This window comes from Bos indicus x Bos taurus, unplaced genomic scaffold (genome assembly GCF_003369695.1).
Source record: "Bos indicus x Bos taurus breed Angus x Brahman F1 hybrid unplaced genomic scaffold, Bos_hybrid_MaternalHap_v2.0 SuperScaffold_100147, whole genome shotgun sequence".
Classification (NCBI taxonomy): domain Eukaryota; kingdom Metazoa; phylum Chordata; class Mammalia; order Artiodactyla; family Bovidae; genus Bos; species Bos indicus x Bos taurus.
This window is the reverse complement of record NW_020867070.1, coordinates 343847-366570: the sequence shown is the minus strand read 5'-3', so window position 1 is coordinate 366570 and position 22724 is coordinate 343847. Positions and strand designations below refer to the sequence as shown.

The 22724-nt window shown below is 39.8% G+C and overlaps 1 protein-coding gene across 1 annotated transcript in view; it reads right to left on the bottom strand.

The window, feature by feature from the left end:
* The window catches only part of LOC113888455 (multidrug resistance-associated protein 4-like), a 161846-nt gene that overhangs the window by 43480 nt on the left and 95642 nt on the right, over nucleotides 1-22724 (bottom strand). The window contains 5 exon segments of the mRNA XM_027535578.1: nucleotides 2538-2693; nucleotides 11406-11594; nucleotides 12969-13069; nucleotides 20532-20642; nucleotides 21853-21972. Of these exon segments, the coding sequence (XP_027391379.1) occupies nucleotides 2538-2693; nucleotides 11406-11594; nucleotides 12969-13069; nucleotides 20532-20642; nucleotides 21853-21972 (677 nt within the window).

The following is a 22724-nucleotide window of genomic DNA, read 5'->3' as shown; positions in this document are numbered from 1 at the left end:
TCTGACATAGGCATCAGAAGGGCGCAGAAAGAGTACCCCCCTGGCTAGTCTTCAGCTGGATGTTATATAGTCACTGCTGCTGCTAAGTCGCTTCAGTCGTGTCCGACGCTGTGCGACCCCAGAGACAGCAGCCCACCAGGCTCTGCCGTCCCTGGGATTCTCCAGGCAAGAACACTGGAGTGGGTTGCCATTTCCTTCTCCTTTATAGTTTAATAAAACTTTATTACACACACACACAGACACACACACACACACACACAAAGATCATACTATTAAAGTGCTACACTCAGTATGTCAGCAAATTTGGAAAACCCAGCAGTGGCCACAGGACTGGAAAAAGTCAATTCTCATTCCCAATTCCCAAGAAGAGCAGTACTAAAGAGTATTCAAACTACTGGACAATTGCACTCATCTTCCATGCTAATAAGTTTATGCTCAAAATTCTTCATGCTGGGCTGCAGCGTTACATGAAGCAAGAACTTCCAGATGTCCAAGCTGGGTTTAGAAAAAGCAGAGGAACCAGAGATCAAACTGCCAACATTTGCTGGATCATAGAGAAAGCAAAGGAATTCCAGAAAAACATCTACCTCTGTTTCATTGACTATACTAAAACCTTTGACTGTGTGATCATAACAAATTGTGGAAAATTCTTAAAGAGATGGGAATACCAGGCCATCTTACTTGTCTCTTAAGAAACCTGTATACAGGTCGAGAAGCAACAGTTAGAATGCTGCATGGAACAACTGACGGGTTTAGGATTGACAAAGGAGTACAACAAGGCTGTTTATTGTCACCATGTTTATTTAACTCATATGATGAGAACATCATGGGAAATGCCAGGATGGATGAGTTTCAGCTGGAATCAAGACTGACAGGAGAAACATCAACAACTTCAGATATTTGGATGATACCACTCTAATGGCAGAAAGAGAAGAGGAACTAAAGAACCTCATGATGAGAGTGAAGGAGAAGAGTGAAAAGGCCAGCTTAAAAATAAATATTAATAAAACTAAGATCACAACTTCCAGCCCCATCACTTCATGGCCTATAGAAAGGGAAAAGGTGGAAGCAGTGACAGATTTCCTCTTATTGGACTTTAAAATCACTGTGGATGGTGACTACAGCCATGAAATTAGGGAATGACTGCTTCTTGGCAAGAAAGCTATGGCAAATCTGGACAGTGTGTTAAAAAGCAAAGGCATCACTTTGCCGACAAAGGTCTGTCTAGTCAAAGTTATGGTCTTCCCAGTGGTCATGTATGGTTGTCAGAGCTGTACCATAAAGAAAGCAGAGCACCAAAGAATTGATGCTTTTGAACTGTGGTGTTGGAGAAGACGCTTGAGAGTCCTTTGGACTGCAAGGAGATCAAACCAGTCAATCTTAGAGGAATCACCCCTGAATACTCACTGGAAGGACTGATGCTGAAGCTGAACTCCAATATTTTGGTCACCTGATGCAAACAGCTGACTCATTGGAAAAGACCCTGATGCTGGGAAAGAGTGAAAGCAGAAGAGGGCAACAGAGGGTGAAATGGCTGGATGGCATCACCATACGAAATGGACATGAACTTGGGCAAACTCTGGGAGATGGTGAGGTCCATGGGGTCGCAAAGTCAGACATGACTGGGCAACTGAACAACAGTATACTTGGAGGGTGGTAATTGCTCAGTAAATAGTCACTAAAGTATGTTGAGTGGATAAATCACAAGGAAAGATAGGAGCTTCTATGTGCATATAATTCAATTTCCAACACACTCTCTGAAAGGCATACTTCTTTAAGAAGCAGAAGAAAAGAAAACAGAATCAGAGCTGAGGGAGAAACGGTCAATTAATGCTCCACCATCACAGCAGACATACATTGGGTCTCAACGTGAAGCACTCAATACCATGCACTGACCTATTTTGCCCTCAGAACAGCTCGAAGGGTTGGTATTGTTAGCTGCCTTATAAGACAGAGAAAACTGAGGAGCACAGAGATGGAATTCCAAGTCCCTTTCTCTTCCTCACTATTCTGTACTGACTGACTGGAGAAAATTGTGTATTAATAGCTGATTTGTCAAAGTCTCCCCATAGCATCCATACACTTTGCAATTCTCAAAGCCCCACAGTTTCACAGAACACCCTCCAGGGACATAATCAACTTTGAAAAGACGTCTTCATTTCCTATGGCAAAGCTCTATCTGGAAGACACTTAAAATTTGCATTTCCCTATAGGAACCTCTCCAGCGCTAAACAAACAATTTATCCTTTTGTTTTCAGAATTATGTGGTTATGAGTGGATAAAATTGTGGAACCTGAGGAAGTTTGAGTCCAGAAATCCATCTCAGTACATTATTAAATCACATGCACACAAAACTAATGAATAAACAAAGAAACAAAACCTACTATATGATGAAAGTATCTGTTGAAAATACCTACTGCTAAAAATATGCTCTATTAGGGGTAAAAAGGATTAACCCTTTCATTTAATTTGAAAAAAATAAAAATAAAAAATAAGTAAACTTAGGTGGCTTATGAAAAGAACATGTGAGTGCATACCTGAGGTGCAACTGACATTTTCTTCCTTAAATCATGAAGTCCAATATCGGTTGTCCAGATCCCATCTATCCGAATACCACCTTCAGGTTCTGACAATCTAAAAAGGGCAGCGATGAGGGAACTTTTTCCAGCCCCTGTTCTTCCTACAATGCCAAGCTGTAAAGAGGTCCAGGAGAGAGTAAGAATTAACAAAATACAATAAACCTGGAGAAATGCTGGTTATTGATGATGAATTTTAAAAGTTCTATATAAAGAGTAGTCTATAAGTTTCTCAGTCATGCACTGTTGACATTATGGGCCAGATAATGCATTCTTGGGGGAAGAGTATGTCCTGTGTATTGTAGGATGTTTAGCAGTAGCCTTGAACTCGACCCACTAGATACCAGTAGCACTCCCTAAATAAACTGTGGCAACCAAAAATTTCAGACACTGACAACTGTCCCCTGGTTGAGAGCCCCCTAGTTCCAAGAAGAGTTAAAAATGACAATCTGCTGGCAGTGAAAGGCCAGTGATCTCCTAAGTGGTCCATAAGAAGTCAGCCTTTAAATTAGCTTTATTCCTACAGCCTTAGGAATTATGTGAATAATTTTATGGAGAAATCAACAAGTAAAGTCAGCAGTATTATATGTAAGCAAGTATTCACTTTTTCAAGGGCCTATTATTTAAGAATTATTCTTTGGTAAAAAAACTAAAAAACTTCCTAATATTAAATATCTTAATTATATTATATCTTGAAATATCTTAAAATTATAAAATGCAGATCTCAGTGTCTTATAAGACAGAGGACAGTAGACAAAATGCACATAACACAGTCAACATCAACACAACATTTGCTACTTATATCGGACTTTTCACTGGAGCAGTTCAAAAGGTATTTTATAAACAAATTAATACTTGCAATTGCACCTTGGAAAGATACATGTCAAGTGTCAGTCTAGTCATTAAAACAAAAGCAGAGAGAAATTCAGTGCACTAATGGTAAGACTGGGGTTTTTCTGGTGGCTCAGTTGTAAAGAACACACCTGTCAATGCAGGAGACTCAGGTTTGATCCCTGAGTGTGGAAGATCTCCCAGAAAAGGAAATAGCAACCCACTCCAGTATTCTTGCCTGGAGAATTTCATGGACAGAGGAGCCTGGCAGGCTACAATCCATGGGGTCACAATGGAGCTGGACACGACTGAGTGACTAATATGCATCAGTGAAGGAGACATGGGTTCAATCCCTAATCCGGGAAGACCCCACATGCTACAGAGCAACTAAGAAGGTGCACCACAACTACTGAAGCCCACACGCCCTAGACCCGGAAGCCACGACAAGAGAAGCCACCGCAGTTAGAAGCCTGTGCACAGCAACTAGAGAGCTGCTCACTGCAACTAGTGACCCCTCATTCATTGCAACTAGACAAAAAACCAGAGCAGCAACAAAGACTCAGCTCAGCCAAAAATAAATAAATAAAATTATTTTGTAAAAAATTATGTTTATACTGTGTTGTAGTTTACTTACTGCACAATAGCATTATGTATGAAAAACAATATTCATACTTTAATTTTCAAATACTGACTGCTAAAAGGATGCTAACCATCATCTAAGCCTTTATTGGGTAGTAACAGTAAAAAAACACTGATCACAGATCAGAAAGACAAATATAATAATGATAAAATGGCTTGAAATATTGTGAGAATTACCAAACAGTGACAGAGACATGAAGTTAGCAAATACTGTAGGGAAAATGGTGCCAGTGTACTTGTTCAACACTGAGTTGTCATAAATGTTCAGTTTGTTAAAAAGAAAAAAAAAAGCAGCATTATCTGTGAAGCACAATAAAAATATGTGTCTGTCTGTCTGGGTGTTCTCATATGTAAATCAACACACATTAAGACACAGGTGACAACTGTATCCATGAGAATGTGTGTATGTTCCCATGTTATCAGCTCTACTGACACTGATCCATCTGTGCAAATGGGAACATTTGTAGACTTTGGATAAATGGGCTGAGATATGTAGGGGCATTGAGGGCCACTTGGGACCACAGGACTGTGAGCTGCAAACTCCAGTGAGGAGAATAATAAGAAACAAGGGACTTCATAGGCAGTCCAGTGGTTAAGATTCTGAGCTTCCACTGCAGGGGACATGGGTTCAGTCCCTCGTAGGGAACTAAGATCCCACATGCTGTGTGGCCACACATCCCCTCCAACAAAGGAAAAAAAAAAAAAAAGGAAAACCTGGTTCTGGCTATTTCTACAGTTAAATCATTAAAGCTATTAACATAATCTGAATGTCTTATCTGGGTCACCAATGGGTTTTACCAATTCCACATGGACAGTGTCACCAGTATCAGTAAGTTTACATTCCTAACACCAAAGACACTTGGAAAAAGTCTTATTTTAGCTGCTTTGTAACAGCTCCTTTCTGTTTTTACTACCACTTGGATCAGAATGGGAAGTGTAAGACAGGGAGTCAGGAGCTGTTGTGTCTTCAGCAAGATGTCAATGGAAAAATGATTCCATTTTTTTAAATTAAACTGATGTCCAATAAAATGAAGCTATAAATCCCAGGTTTGTGAATGTGCAGGGAACCAGGCCAGGGTTCATCTTTGACGACCACACCAATTTGTTAGGCACTTGTTCCTGGGTCTTTCTTCACACACCAAACTTGACATGATCAACATCTAATGCCCCACACAAAACAGCCACTTCCTCTGATTTATCCACTCTACTTCTTTCCCAGACTCATTGGTACAACTGTCCACCTTCCTTCCAGCTTTCCCTGAGTCCAGCATGCTGCCAAGCCCTGAAAACTCTACTCTTGCAATGTTTCAGGGCTCAAACCCTCATTTTAAGGCCCACATGCACCACCTGAGAGTCAGGATGCATTATCTTTTAAAAAGCAAAATAAAACAAACTCTTTTCTTAATCATAATCAGTGCAAATGAATTTGAAAAGTAAATAAAGACAAGATGTATGCTAGAAGTCTGATAAAACCAATCTTAAGATGTTGATGTTTTTATTTTCCAGACTTGTGTTATGTATTCTTAAAGATAAAATTCATATATTTAAACAAAATAGGATTAGTATGAACATACTGTTATAATGTATCTTCATTTAGAGTTTCATAAAAATATTAATTTTAAATGGCTACATAGTATTAGAGTATATGTGGTCATTTATTTAACAAACTCCTACTGGTAGATATTTAGCCAATCTCTAATATTTTGCTATCATAAATAATTCTGTGTCAAATATACTTGAAGCTAAATTTTGCAACCAATCTTAATTATTTTCCTCAGATAAATTCTCAGATGTGGAATTGCTGAGAATAAGGTATGTACATTTTAAAAGAAAGCTGTTAAATATTACCAACATAGTCCTCCAGAAAAATGATACCATTTTCAACTTCCACCTGTTTCCCTGCACATTCACAAACCTGGGTGTTATAGCTTTGTTTTAATTGACATCAGTTTGATTTTGAAAAGTGGAGTCAATTTCCCAGGACGTCTTACTGGAAACACAACAGCTCCTGGCTCTCTGCCCCTCGCACTTGACCACTTGGGTCCACATGCTCTCACTTCTCAGATTAAACCCCCAAAGGTCAGCTCTGTGTCACTCCACCCCAGGATATCTCTTCTACAAAACTGTCCCCACTGACCTCTCCATCCTTCATGTACTTGAGTCAGCTTCCTTGGCATCACTAGGTAGTTGTGAGAGTCGAATGTAAAAATGTGTGTTACACACCTGGTAGTTCTTTTCCCTGAATGCCTTGCAGGTACCTGGTTCTTCATTCACTGGATCAGGGCATCGTGCCTTTGCTCATGTTGGGCTCACCTCCCAGAATGCCTTTCACATGCATTTCCACCTGCTGAAGCCCTGACCATACATCACTAAGTCTGTCTCACATGACTGATACTTCAGAAATGCTCTCCCTGTCCCCTATGTGTGCTTATCCCAATACTAACAGATGTTGTATTATGTTTTCATAAACTTCTATAAAAATTCTGACCACCTTCTAGCTTACAAAACTAATATAGCCATTTTCTTGTTTCTTCAACTGGCCTGTATATGTTGACAGCAGGATCTGTATTAGACTTGACTTTTTCTTATTTGTATTCCCTGTGGAGCCCTGAGACAAAGAAGCTTCTGCAGGAAGCTGAGATTTTTAATCAGGCCAGAGAATTTATGGAAAATCTATCACCATATTATTTAGACATATAAGTTGGACAAAGAGAAATATGGCAGATGGATCCTACAGCCATAAATACAATTTCAAATGCCCAACACCTTATTCTCATGGGACAGACAACAACTTCCACCGTGTAAGTGTTAATAGTCATTTTATACAGTATAAAAACTACAACCATCACTGGTCAAGCATTTACTCTGATCCCCGTGCTGGGTACTTTACATGTCTTATCTTGTTTAAGTCATACAACAACCCTACAGGTTAGGTCCTATCAATTCCATTTTTCCAAAAGAAGACTGAGGCTTAATTAGTCTGCCTGAAATTTCAGAGTCCATTAAATCATAGGATGAGACTCAAACCCACATCTGTTGGCCTCTTTTCCATTCTGTTGCTAAACTCCTTAAACCTGGATGGCCTGGTGTCTTATCATGTCTCTGTGTAGCTAGAACAGAGAAAGTGGGGAGAGGTGTACCTGCAGTTAAAGGAACAGGCCTACCATAGACATCCTTTGGCCAGAGAGTTGAAGTATGATGTGGACATGGGTACATATAACACGGTGAGTGGGACAAGAGGGATGACATCACTGAGCAGAGAGAGTATGTGAGGTCAGGTGGGCTGGGTCTCAGCAGGAAGAACCAGCACCCCAGGTGGGCTGGAAGAGAAACCTGCAGCTAAGTGGGGCAATGGTTCCCCAGGAGACAAACCAAACAGACCTGCCTTGCTTGAGGAGCAAGACTCATTTTTGATCCCATCAGGTGGTGAAAGAGCCACACATACACTGTTGTGCAGGGCTGTCTCTAACTCCAGGTCCAGACAGGGGCTGAGCCTGTGGGAAATCCTTCCAGTCCCTGCAGGAGGCTGGTGTGGGGAAGGACAGACAGCAGGATGAAAACTGCCCGTGATGAAGACAGACTCCACTGAGAGGATACAAAGAAATGCAGTGGAATCACACAGAGTTGAATTATAAAGTATAAGTGCAATTTGCAGAATATGAAAGTAAGTAAATCTATAGGGGAAGTGGCACAGAACTTTCTAGAGCCTCATGCTCAGTCATAGCAGGGACTTGGGTAACTCTTGAGTTCAATTTTAACCTGTCAAAGGATGCTTAATAGAAATCACAGGTTATCACTCATCAGAAATGCCTATGGGAGAGAAAGGAATTTACCAGAAGGTCTTGTTCAAATGAGTCAAAAGGTCTGGGTGGGCCTGAGACTCTGCATTTCTAGAAAGCTCCAGGAGATGTAGGAGCTGCTGGCCCTGACACCACAGTCTGAGTCATAAGCAATTAGAAAGTCAACAAGGGAAGTGGGATAATCTGGGAGTGAGGAGAGGGGTTGCTGAGGAGATACTATGTAAAAAAGGAGAAAATGTAGGAAACTAATATCTTTGCACATTACAGCAAGGTCTAGTAAGCATTTCTAAAAGTGTATTATAGAAGTAAGAGCTCTGAGCAAGAAAAAAATAACCAAAACCATTCTATCTCGAGATTTGGAAAAATGTTTTAAAATGTCCCAGAACTCTAAAATCATTAAATCAACCACAAAACCATCTAAATGAAAATTGCAACCAGTGTTCAGAATCTAACCGGGAAGATTAAGGTGCTATTTACCTCATTTGGGGTCTTTATTTTTACTTGCTATTTATTCCATGAGTTAGAATTCTATGTAGTAACTACTACATTCTCCTATTGACTCTAACTTTCAGGAATCAGGACAGCAGAGGAAACAATAGAAAGAGAATAAAGCCCCATTTCTGCTGGGCGGGCTCACTCCCACATCCCCTGCAGCAGCCTCTTTCAATCAAACTCAACACCAAAGGGGTGACCCAGAGTGACGGGGTGGGACAGGTTAGCAGGAGAGGGAACGCGGGATGTTCACAGGTGGAGTAGAATCACTTCCTGAACACACTGCAAGGGTATTATCTCCAAACACAGAAATGAAGCTAACGTTAAGCCAGACGGGGATGACAGAGGATGAAATGGTTGGATGCCATCACCAACTTGAAGGACATGAGTATGAGCAAGCTCCGGGAGTTGGTAATGGACAGGGAGGCCTGGTGCTGCAGTCCATGGGGTCACAAAGAGTTGGACACAACTGAATGACTGAACTGATCTGTGATACTGGGAATAGACCAAGTCAGAGATCAAAAGCCAAGCTACCACAGTCTTTAATTCAGTTTCCAAATTCAATTTGCCCTCAAACATTTTGGAATCTCAATAATCCTATGATTTGCAGTTTTTAAGAAAGAAGAATAGAATCTATTATGTTCATAAGTCATACTGCAGAGTTTCTTAAATAATTCCTATTTTATGGCTTTGGGGAAAATTAAGACAAGTACAAATTAACAGAGTCACATTTACAACAGGAAATCTGACAGACACATTGTCTGAGAGTATGCTAACATCACCTACAGTGCTCTCAGGGACAGGATTGTATCAAGAGCTGTGATTAATGTTGTCCCAACAAAACAGTCCTCAGCTTCTTCCTGAACTACGATGGAACTGGAAATAATTATGAGTCACCTTTAGTGTTGCAACTAACTGAAGCTGCTCCATGGGTATCATTTTGGCAATAAGTTGAATGTGTATTTTCATGTTACAAGGATATCATTCATTAAATTACAGCTATAGTCCACTGGGGGTTGTGGTGGAAAGAGTTAAAGAGCAGTTCTTTCAGTTGTTCATGCAGTTGTCTTGTGTGTATGTTCTGGTTACTAGCTGCTCACACCTGTGTGTTACTCATCCTTGCAGACAGTAGTTCCTCGGCACCCTCTCTATGCCCTGCAGAATGCCACTTTCTAGGGAATAAACATGAAAATAAGATGCCCCTTGATTTTAAAAAGCCTCAAGGTACCATGAGATGCAGACTGCAAATTACAAAGCACGACACAGATGTTATCTTACATTTTAATTACGATAAAGTTCACATGACATAAAATTTAACTACTTAACCATTTTTAAGTGGATGGTTTAATGTTCAGTACATTCACATGCTGTGCAACCAAGCTTGAGAATTTTTTTTTTTTTTGCATCATAAAACTGAAATTCTATAACCATTAAACAAACAACTCTCCGTTGCCACTCCCCAAGTCCCTGGAGACCACCATTCTATTTCCTGTTTTCCTGAATTTGACCGCTCTGTGTCAAATTCGTAGAATTTCACCACCTCACATAAGCAGAATCAGAATATTTGTTCCTTTCGTGTCTGACATTTCATTTAGCAAGATGTTGTCAAGGTTTAGCTATCAGATCAGATCAGTCGCTCAGTCGTGTCCGACTCTTTGCGACACCATGAATCGCAGCACACCAGGCCTCCCTGTCCATCACCAACTCCCGGAGCTCACTCAGACTCACGTCCATCGAGTCAGTGATGCCATCCAACCATCTCATCCTCTGTCGTCCCTTTCTCCTCTTGCCCCCAATCCCTCCAAGCATCAGAGTATAGGTCAGAATGTCCCTCCTTTTAAACACTGGATATTTCAATGTAAGGATTAGTTCCTTCCAACTTTTGGCTGCTTTGAACATAGTTGTCCTGTGAATACTACCTTCAAAGAGTATATAAGACATTAAGGAAGAATTGAGGGCCTCGAAGATGCATTAGAGTCAACTCAGAAAATAAGGAGACTTTCACCATCCAGATGATAGAGGGAAAGGTCTCTGAGGCAGAGAGCAGACTGCACACTGGAAGCTTGGTGGATGTGATGCTTTGGGAGAACCTACACACAACCAGAATGTAGCAGTGTGTGTTAGTCAGGAGACATTCTGGCTGCAGAGGGAGGTGGGGAAGAGCTTCCTACAAACTTGTATGCTTTGGTTTATTTTCTTCTTCAAGACTCTGCCTTGGTCCAGGCCAAGGGCCTCAAGTTGAGTATAAAGGAACATCACAGCAGACATGGACACTGGCCGGTTCAGGTCACAAGTCTCTCTGCCATCTCCCATGTGGATCTTCCCTGCTCTGTTCAATTTGCTTTTGACTCTGAGCAAATCTCTAGGTCCTGCCTCCATCAGAGGCCCTGGTTCCTCACCCCTGACTGAGTCATGATTCTGGGCTCCACTCTAGTAACAACGAGCTCACCCCATGGCCCTGCTGGAGTGGACTTGGGGCTGTGCACTGGTTTCAGCAGCAGCTCTCCCAGCCCAATAAGGATCAGATCTGTGCTCAAGAAAGGAGCAGTCTGTCGGGGGAGGGCAGGGGGATGGCAGCTCAGCGTGGATGTGTAGGAGGACAAGTCTACAGAAAAGACCAAGAGAGAGAGCAGCAGGTTGCAAACAGAGGGCACCGTGGGAGGAAGAGAAGATTTCAGAAATACAAAGAAGAAAAGATGGAAAGGAGATACTGGAGAATTAGGGATAGGGAGCTAGGACTCACTTCTCAGACTTTGTATGAATAATCAGGTGTCACATATCATGTCCTGGATCAGGTTAAAATTGAGCCCAGGAGCCCAGGGCCCACCAACCACCATGTGGGAGTTCACAATACAGGCAAGGGATAAAAAATGCTTGTATCCCCATTCCGTGGTCAGATTCCAAGAAAGATTTACCTACATATCACTGATCTAATCTGCATCCATGAGGTACAAAGAGCCCTCCCCCGCGCCCCCCTCCCCAACCCCAACACACTGGCAAGGAAACCAAGAGCAGATGTGGCGCTAAAACTTTAGCTGGATTTTAGAGGCAAACGGCTTAAACTAACCTTTTCTCTTGGGTCAGTGGGTGCTCTCAGTTTCTTCAATACCAGACGTCCATCCAAGCTGTACCTGAAGTTAATATTAAACTCAATCTCTCCTCTATGGGGCCAGGATGGCGGTGGACGATACTCAAGTTCCCAGGGTGCTTCTTTCTCAAGGTCTCTATATTCAATCCCCCTTTCTACTGAAATCATCTGAAATACATATGACATCACATGAGTTAATATCAGAGTCTTGTTTATGGATGTTCAGAGACTATAAATGAGACATTTTGCTTTTTTTATCTTTATATCTGATTTTATATAGTTCAGAATATCCCAGGTCTTAGCATTCACAAAGGACAGAAACAGGAGTTTCATGAGGCCTTGGATGATTTGCAAATTTGTTCGGCATCTTCAATACTTTTACTTACAGCCGCTTCCTTCAACTTTACATTAACACCAAAAGAATTAGAGAAATGAATGGTAAGATTTTACTGATCCACTTTTCATACCTGAATGAAAAACAAGAGCATTTTGTCAAAGAATAGAATATTTATGGACACCAATCAGTAATGTGTGGCTATAGAAGGGCCATGTGTTACAGATAACAGAACTGGATGTTACAGATAACAAACCTCCATTTAATTATTAATCATTTTCTATTCTATTGGAAGAGAGAAGTGGAAAGATTTCATTTTTATTGCTTTTCTCCCTTTAGGAGAAACTGCAAATATTCAAAAGTGCATAATTTACATATTGACCAAGGCCTCCTAAACAACCATGACTCCACATCTTTGAGAGCACTTTCTGAGAGGGAGCTTATCCTACCAGAAAGAAGGGCCACCAGAAAATTCAGGTGTTCAACACATACATGAATAAGTGATAAAATGGGGGAGGGGCAGAAGAAGGGAGCATATTCATTACATAAACCTCAAAAAACTGAATTCTTTATTTTACAAAATATGCTGCTGATGCTGCTGTTAAGTCGCTTCAGTCGTGTCCGACTCTGTGCGACCCCATAGATGGCAGCCCAACCAGGCTTCCCTGTCTCTGGGATTCTCCAGGCAAGAACACTGGAGTGGGTTGCCATTTCCTTCTCCAATGCATGAAACCAAAGAGTGAAAGTGAAGTCGCTCAGTCGTGTCCGACTCTTAGCGACCCCATGGACTGTAGCCCACCAGGCTTCTCCATCCATGGGATTTTCCAGGCAAGAGTACTGGAGTGGGGTGCCATTGCCTTCTCCGTTACAAAATATGAGGAATAATCTATTAAGAAACAAAGATAAACAAGCTTCTAAGAAATTAGCTTCTCTCCAGGATTTCAGAACCTCCCTCCTACAGAGACATTCATTGTATTTGAGGACAGCTTGTGACGAATATAAAACCTTCTGACATGGCACACGTAAAACTAAGAAAAGATATATATGTATTTTATTTTACATTAACTTTAAGCAGTGAAGAAGAATGTTAAACTTTGTTAAGAATGATGTAAAAAATAATAGTTTTACTATTTTACATAAGAATTGCTTTTATGACATTTAACAGCAAGGAGCTTTGAAAATGCTAAGAAAGGAAAGATAATCATCACCATATTCTCCACTTCGGCACTTTGCCTGATGCACCACTGGAACATCCCCATGAGTGTGAGGGTAAGAGACAGCACCAGGCCAACCTGCTCAGGATTCAAACCTAAGTGAGGAAGAAGAGGAATAAAGTCAGTCTCCTTCTCAACCCCTCACACAGTTCCTTCTGTCACTTTACAAAGAAAGTTCCTTTATTTTTATGAGTTTTACAGGAGTATAGTTGATTTACAAAGCTATGTTAGTTTCAGGTGTAGAGTAATGTGAATTAGCTATATATATATATATATATATATATATATATATATAATCCACTCTTTTAAAGTTATTTTTCCCATATATGTCATTACAGAGTATCAACTAGAGTTCCCTTTGCAATACAGGTCATTTTTAGTTTTCTATTTCATATCTCATACTGAAAAGACTCCTTTATAACATTTAAATCATTTGCATGTAGTGATAGTATTACTCATAATATTACTTCTGTTGATTGAGAGAATAATACAGTTAAAAAAAAAAACCCACTATGAGGGACTTCCCTGGTGGTCCACTAACTAAGAAGAATCCAAGCTTCCAATCAGGGGGCTTAGGTTTGACCACTGGTCAGGGAACTAGATTCCACATCCCACAACTGAGAGCTCACATGCTGAAACTAAAGTCCTGCCTGTCACAACTGAGACTGAAGATCCCACATGTCCCAACTAAGACCCAGTGGAGCCAAATGAGAAAGTAAATTTTTAAAAATATTATGAATTTAGAAAGCATTAATAATATTGTTGTTGTTCAGTCACTAAGTTGTGTCTGACTCTTTGCGATGCCGTGGATTGCAGCACACCAGGCTTCCCTATCCATCACCAACTCCCAGAGTTCACTCAAACTCATGTCCATCAAGTCGGTGATGCCATCCATCCATCTCATCCTCTGTCATCCCCTTCTCCTCCGGCTCTTAATCTTTCCCAGCATCAGGGTTTCTAATGAGCTGGCTCTTTGTGTCAGGCATCCAAAGTATTGGAGCTTCAGCTTAAGCATCAGTTCTTCCAATGAATATTCAGGACTGATTTCCTTTAGGATTGACTGCTTTGATCTTCTTGCAGTCCAAAGGACTCTGAAGAGTCTTCTCCAGCACCACAATTAAAAAACATCAATTCTTCTTTCTATTAGTGGGATATTTTATTACTATAGACTCTCAGTCTCTTCACTTTCTGCCATTAGAATGGTATCATCTGTATATTTAGGGTTATTGATATTTCTCCTGGCAATTGTGATTCCAGCTTGTGAGTCATCCAGCCTGGAATTACACATAATGTATTCTGCATATAAGTTAAATAAGTAGGGTAACGATATACAGCCTTGTCATATTTCTTTCCAATTTTGAACCAGTCCATTGTTCCATGTCTGGAACTGACTGCTGCTCTTCACCTGAATACAGGTTTCTCAGGAGACAGGTAAAGTGGTCTGGCATTCCTATCTCTTTCAGAATTTTCAACAGTTTGTACTGATCCACACAATCAAAGGCTTTTGTGTAGTCAATGAAGCAGATGTTTTCCTGGAATTCTCTTGCTTTATGTATGATCCATCAAATGTTGGTAGTTTGTTCTCTGGTTCCTCTGCCTTTTATAAACCTAGCCTGTTCATCTCAAAGTTTCTAGTTCATGTACTGTTGAAGCCTTGCTTGAATGATTTTGAGCATAACCTTACTAGCATGAGAAAAAGTGCAATTTTATGGTAGCCTGAACATTCTTTGGCATTGCCCATCTGGGGGATTGGAATGAAACTGACCTTTCCCAGTCCCGTGGCCACTGCTGAGTTTTCCAAATTTGCTGATATATTGAGTGCAGCACTTCAACAACATCACCTTTTAGGATTTGAAATAACTCAGCTGGAATTCCATCATCTCCACTAGCTTTGTTCATAGTAATGCTTCCAAAGGCCCACTTGACTTCACACTCCAAGAAGTCTGGCTCTAGGTGAGTGACCACACCATCATGGTCATCCAGATCATTAAGATTTTTTATATACAGTTCTTCTGTGTATTATTGCCAGCTCTTCCTAGTCTCTTCTGATTCTTGTAGGTCCTTATGATTTCTGTCATTTATCCTATTAATTCCAACTGGATTGAGATACACTTTACAGTATTATATAGGTGAGGGTCATGCCATTATTCAAGGTCATTCCTGGTGGTTCAGTTGGTAAAGAATCTGCCTGCAGTGCCGGAGACCCAGGTCAATCCCTGGGTCAGTAAGATACCCTGGAGAAGCAAATGGCAACCCAATCCAGTATTCTTGCCTGGAAAACTCTATGGACAGATAAGCCTGGTGGCAACAGTTTATGGGGTCACAAAGAGTCAGACATGACTGAGTGACTTTCACTTTCACATGTCATTATTCAGATTTTTGTTCTTATGGCTCCAATTTTCATTGTATAATTTCACTTTCTACATCCAATGTAGTTGCAGTTGCAACCACAAAAACAAGGCAATGGGTTCTAAGAGCCAGTGCTTTTAAATCTAAAGTATTACTCTCGTTGTTCCGTTATCAAAGACTGTGATTCAAGGTTATTACTATGGAATAGTTAGGGATGGTGAATTCATGCCATGCACCCCAACAGCTGCTCATCTGGTACCCACACAGCAGTGAGGACACCGTTCTTTGCTACAGAGACCCTTTCTCTGCCCAGTACCCCAGACACTTACAACCAAGAGATCCAAGTAGCCCTAAAGTTAGACCTAAACCCTAAGCTGAACACAAAGCTTAATAGTAAATTTGATTCTCTCCATCCATGTACAGGACACTACCTGGAATGTTCAGAAGGGCAGCTTACTACAGTTGCATGGACCTCAACCAATTTAAAGAAAGATAAAAAGATAAATGTTCTCAACAAAGACTTACAGTAAATAAACAAACAAACAAACCACCCAAAGTAATCTACAGATTCAGTGCAATCTCTATCAAATTACCAATGGCATTTTTCACAGAATTAGAACAAAAACTTTTACATTTTGTATGGAAACACAAAATACCATGAAAAGCCAAAGCAATCTTGAGAAAAACAAAGTAGAAACTTGAAGCTGGGTAGAATCAGGCTCCTTGTCTTCAGACTATACTGCAAAGCTACAGTAACTGAAACAATATGCTACTGGCACACACACACACACACACACACAAAAAAACAGAAATATAGATCAATGGAACAAGATGGAAAGTCCAGAGATAAACCCATGCACCTAAGGTCACCTATGACAAAGGAAGCAAGAATATACAGCAGAGAAAAGACAGTCTTTTCAATAAGCAGTGCTGGGAAAATTGGACAGCTATGTGTAAAAGAATAAAATTAAAACACCCCCTAACATCATACACAAAAATAAACTCAAAATGAATTATAGACATATACGCAACACCAGACAATATATAACTCTTAGATGAAAACACAGGGAGAATTTTCTCTGACATAAATTGCAGCAAGATCTTTTTTGATCAACCTTCTAGAGTAATGAAAATAAAAGATAAACTAATGAGACCTAACTAGGCTTAAAAGATTTTGTACAGCAAAGAACACCATAAAAAATACTGAAAAGACAACCTTCAGAATGGGGAAAAATATTTGCAAACAAAGTGACTGACAAGGGATTACTCTTTGAAACACACAAACAGTTCATGCAGTTCAATATAAAAAAAAAAAAAATCCCAATCAAAAAATGGGCAGAAGATTAAAACAGACACTCTCCAATGAAGACCTACAGATGACCAAAAAGCACATGAAAAGATGATCAACATCTCTCACCTCACACTAGTCAGTATGACCACCATCAAACAGTCTACAAACAATAAATGCTGGAGAGGATGTGAAGAAATGCTCCTACCCTGTTGCTGGGAATGTAAACTGGTACAGTCACTATGGAGAATGATATGGAAGTTCCTTTAAACACTAAAACCAGAGCTACCACATGATCCAGCAAGCCCATTCCTGGGTATCCATCCAGAGAAAACCATAATTCCAAAAGGTACATGCACCCTAATGTTCACTGAAGCTCTATTCACAATAGCCAGGACATGGAAGCAACCTGAATGTCCATCAACAGAGCAGTAAGGAAGATGTGTGGTATCATATATACAATGAATTATTATCCAGCCATAACAAAGGGCAAAATAATGCCATTTGCAACAACATGGATAGACCTAGAGACTTTCATAATAAGTGAAGTATGTCAGACAGAGAAACATAAATATGATATTGCTTATACATGAATTCTAACAAAATGCAACACATGAACTTATCTACAAAACAGAAATAGAGTCACTGATGTAGAAAATAAACTTATGTTTACTAGGGGTAATAGAAGGGAGGGATAAATTGAAAGACTGGGATTGACACATACAGACTGCTGCTGCTGCTGCTGCTAAGTGGTTTCAGTTGTGTCCAACTCTGTGCGACCTTATAGATGGCAGCCCATCAGGCTCCACCGTCCTTGGGATTCTCCAGAAAAGAACACTGGAGCGGGTTGCCATTTCCTTCTCCAATGTATGAAAGTGAAAAGTGAAAGTGAAGTCGCACAGTCGTGCCCGACTCTTTGCGACCCCATGGACTGCAGCCTACCAGACTCCTCCGTCCATGGGATTTTCCAGGCAAGAGTACTGGAGTGGGGTGCCATTGCCTTCTCTGATAAAATATTAAAAGAGATAACTAATAAGAAACAAATGTAAAGTACAGGGAACTCTGTAATGACCTATATAGGAAAAGATTCAAAAAAAGGAGTGTATATATGTATACATATTTCAGATTCATTTTGCTATACACCATAAACTAAGACAACTGTGTAAACCAATAAAACTTAAAAGAATGGTCTGAGCCAGCTAAAGCAGGGGCCCAAGACACCACAGGTCGGCTGCAGCCACTTTCAAATCTGGTCTTTGCTCTTAAAGATTCTGAAAGTCCAAAATAGAAATTCTTTTCTAAAGGACAATTGATTTGAAATATTAATTAACTTGCAAATTACTAAAAAAAAAGATACATGCACCCCAATGTCCATGGGGTATGGAAAAAGAATATTTAAAAAAGTGGATATACATATAACAGATTCACTTGGCTGTACACCGGAAGCTAACACAACATCATAAATCAACCATACGCTGACATGATCCTCTACACAGAAAACCCTAAAGACTCCACCAGAAAATTACTAGAACTAATCAATGATTATAGTAAAGTCCCAGGATATAAAATCAACATACAGAAATCCCTTGCATTCCTATACACTAATAATGAGAACACAGATAGAGAAATTAAGGAAACAATTCCATTCACCATTGCAATGAAAAGAATATAATACTTAGGAATATATCTACCTAAAGAAACTAAAGACCTATATATAGAAAACTATAAAACACTGGTGAAAGAAATCAAAGAGGACACTAATAGATGGAGAAATATACCATGTTCATGGATTGGAAGAATCAATATAGTGAAAATGAGTATACTACCCAAAGCAATTTATAGATTTAATGCAATCCTTATCAAGCTACCAACGGTATTCTTCACAGAGCTAGAACAAATAATTTCACAATTTGTATGGAAATACAAAAAAACCTCCAATAGCCAAAGCTATCTTGAGAAAGAAGAATGGAACTGGAGGAATCAACCTGCCTGACTTCAGGCTCTACTACAAAGCCACAGTCATCAAGACAGTATGGTACTGGCACAAAGACAGAAATATTGATCAATGGAACAAAATAGAAAGCCCAGAGATAAATCCATGCACATATGGACACCTTATCTTTGACAAAGGAGGCAAGAATATACAATAGATTAAAGACAATCTCTTTAACAAGCGGTGCTGGGAAAACTGGTCAACCACTTGTAAAAGAATGAAACTAGAACACTTCCTAACACCATACACAAAAATAAACTCAAAATGGATTAAAGATCTAAACATAAGACCAGAAACTATAAAACTCCTAGAGGAGAACATAGGCAAAACACTCTCTGACATACATCACAGCAGGATCCTCTATGACCCACCTCCCAGAATATTGGAAATAAAAGTAAAAATAAACAAATGGGACCTAATTAAACTTAAAAGCTTCTGCACATCAAAGGAAACTATAAGCAAGGTGAAAAGACAGCCTTCAGAATGGGAGAAAACAATAGCAAATGAAGCAACTGACAAACAACTAATCTCAAAAATATACAAGCAACTCCTGCAGCTCAATTTCAGAAAAATAAATGACCCAATCAAAAAATAGGCCAAAGAACTAAATAGACATTTCTCCAAAGAAGACATACAGATGGCTAACAAACACATGAAAAGATGCTCAACATCACTCATTATCAGAGAAATGCAAATCAAAACCACTATGAGATACCATTTCATGCCAGTCAGAATGGCTGCGATCCAAAAGTCTACAAGTAATAAATGCTGGAGAGGATGTGGAAAAAAGGGAACCCTCTTACACTGTTGGTGGGAATGCAAACTAGTACAGTCACTATGGAGAACAGTGTGGAGATTCCTTAAAAAACTGGAAATAGAACTGCCTTATGATCCAGCAATCCCACTGCTGGGCATACACACTGAGGAAACCCGAAGGGAAAGAGACACGTGTACCCCAATGTTCATCGCAGCACTGTTTATAATAGCCAGGACATGGAAGCAACCTAGATGTCCATCAGCAGATGAATGGATAAGAAAGTCATGGTACATATACACAATGGAGTATTACTCAGCCATTAAAAAGAATACATTTGAATCAGTTCTAATGAGGTGGATGAAACTGGAGCCTATTATACAGAGTGAAGTAAGCCAGAGAGAAAAACAACAATACAGTATACTATCGTATATATATGGAATTTAGAAAGATGGTAACAATAACCCTGTATACGTGACAGCAAAAGAGACACTGATGTATAGAACAGTCTTTTGGACTCTGTGGGAGAGGGAGAAGGTGAGATGATTTGGGAGAATGGCATTGAAATGTGTATAATATCATATATGAAACGAGTCGCCAGTCCAGGTTCAATGCACGATACTGGATGCTTGGGGCTGGTGCACTGGGACAACCCAGAGGGATGGTATGGGGAGGGGGGAGGGAGGAGGGAGGAGGGTTCAGCATGGGGAACACGTGTATGCCTGTGGCAGATTCATTTCAATATATGGCAGAACCAATACAATATTGTAAAGTTTAAAAATAAAATAAAATTAAAAAAAAAAAAGAATGAAAGTGAAATTCTGCCAGCCTTCCACTCCTAAGAGATAACTGTTAGCCATATGCTGTATGTTCTTCTAATAAATTCTTGATGCTTTATAAAATAATTAAATAAATAAATCAACCATACACCAATCAAAAAAATTTTAAAGAGCTCTCAACAAGGACCTATTGTAAATAAAAGGTAAATGGAGAAAAAGATGAAATTTCTCATCAGGACACAAATGACTTCACATGGACCACACGATGGAGTCACATGCTGCAAACACTTTAATTTTATTAGTGTTTAGTATATATTAGACAAGATGGCAAGAGTTTAATAACTACAAAGCTATAAACTGTAAACATACTACAAATATTCACATATTTACTTACTTTCTACCAGAATCAGGGCCCCAAAGGAAACAACAGTGACAAAGATGGCACAGATGACATCCAGATACACAGCGAGCCATCGGGATGTTGTCAAAAGCAGGAACCAAGCCTCTGGATTTGTGAACCGTAATAAACATAATATATAAACAGAAAAACCATGTTAGCTGCTTCTAATAAGGGAGAGCGTTTCCTCAGTTGAGGTACAGAAGATTTTATACAAGGTAGGACAGCAGAGTCACACACTCAAGGAACCTGAAGATTCCAGAAAACTAGGTTCTAACCCAAGACAAGGTATGAGACACACAGGAATCAGTCCAGGAAGCAAGCATTGAAAATGTCAATATTGTAAAGTAATTAGTCTCCAAGTAAAATAAATTTATTTAAAAAAATAATAAAAGAAAATGTCAACCCACAGGTTATCAACAGAAATACGATCACAAGAAAGAAGATGGAAAATCGTGTCATTGGTGCATTTTCTGCAGTGCTGGGCCTCAGCATGAAGATCATCCTTTTACATGTTGACTGCTTCCAGCTCTCTGACAGCAGAGAGCACAGCTCACACTGTTTCCAGCACCTTTTGCACTCACCACAGGGCCCTGCAGTGTTTATTCTTAGGAGCCAATGTCTATATAACCATCAGCAAACAGAATCTGCATGTGGCTTTCAAAATGCCACTTGTCTTCAAAATACTATAATGATTGCACAGTGTGATAGGATTTTATAGACTTAGAGGAAATTCTGTATTTTCTACCTAGGAAAAACAACTTCACCGATACAAAGTACAATCAAGTGGGTGGCAAATCAGGAAATCAGTTTCGTCAATCACATCTGCTACCCTCCATGCTCTGAAAAGAGTTGACAAACTACAGACTGGGGGACAAGAATAGCGACCACCTGGTTCTGAAAAGAAAATTTTATTAGAAATAGCCTTTTGCTGATGTATTATCTTTGCTTGTCTTTGTGCTACAACAGCCAAGGTAAGTAGTTGCAGCAGACAGTATAGCACACAAAGCCTACAATATTTTCTATCTGGACCTTTGCAAAAAACAAAATTTTACTGAGTCCTGCCCTAAAGAGACAGAAGTCCACAGGGCACAGTGATGGAAGGACAATGCAAGCCAGTCAGGGGAGAAAAGCAGGGGGTGATGGGAAAGAGGAGAGCATAGAGGGGATGCTGAGAGAAAGGGATGGGGGAGGCAGGTGTGCAGAGGGGGACATGCAGGTGACAGAGAGGTGCTGGCCTACTGGGCCACCTGAGATGGAAGTCAGGCCTCAGAAGGCAGCACATCCAATCTGAAATTATTTCCAGAAACTTACAGACCTGAGTGCAAATCCTGATATGCGTCGAACAGCTCCTGAAAGCTCTTTTCAGCTTTGTATGTCCGGATGGTCCAGAGTCCCCGCAGAGAAGATGCTAAGTGAGAAAATACCGGGCTCCGAGCTGGGGAAGCAGAGACAGACACACAAGAGAGACAGTCAGTGAGGCTGGATGCGAGGAAACCACTGCCTCCTGGGCTCTGTGGTCACACGTCCTGCCAAAGGGAATCCTCTATGTGACCCTCACTCCTGTTCACATCAGGCTTCACTTTAATGACCTGGGAATGAAAGATTCTCTTTGAAACTATGTTTGACCAAATTCATTCACAGCTAGATTTAGATAAAGAAATTCTTTACTGGTTCTTTCATCAAGGTCCTCTCAAACACGCCTCCCCTCTCTGGCATCTCTCCAGGTGGAAATTATTCACAACTTTTAAAAAATTTATTAAAGTATAGTTGATTTACAATAATGTGTTAGTTTCAGTTATATAGTATAGTTATTCAGTTATTTTTTTCTGATTATATTCCAGTACAGGTTATTACGAGATGCTGAATAAACTTTCCTGTGCTCTACAGTAAATCCTTATTGCATAAATATTTGTTTGACAAATAATAGTATGTCCATTAATCCCATATTTCTACTTTGTTCCTCCTTCCCTCCTAATTCCCTTTGTTAAGTTTGTTTTCTATATCTCTGAGTCTATTTTCTATTTTGTGTACAGATTCATTTGTATTATTTTTAGATTCCATGAATACGTGATACCATATTTGTCTTTCTCTGACTTTAAAAAAAAATATTATTCTCTAAATCCATCCAAATGCTTCAAATGGATATATTTTTTTCTTTTTCATTGTTAACTAATTTTTGAATCCATA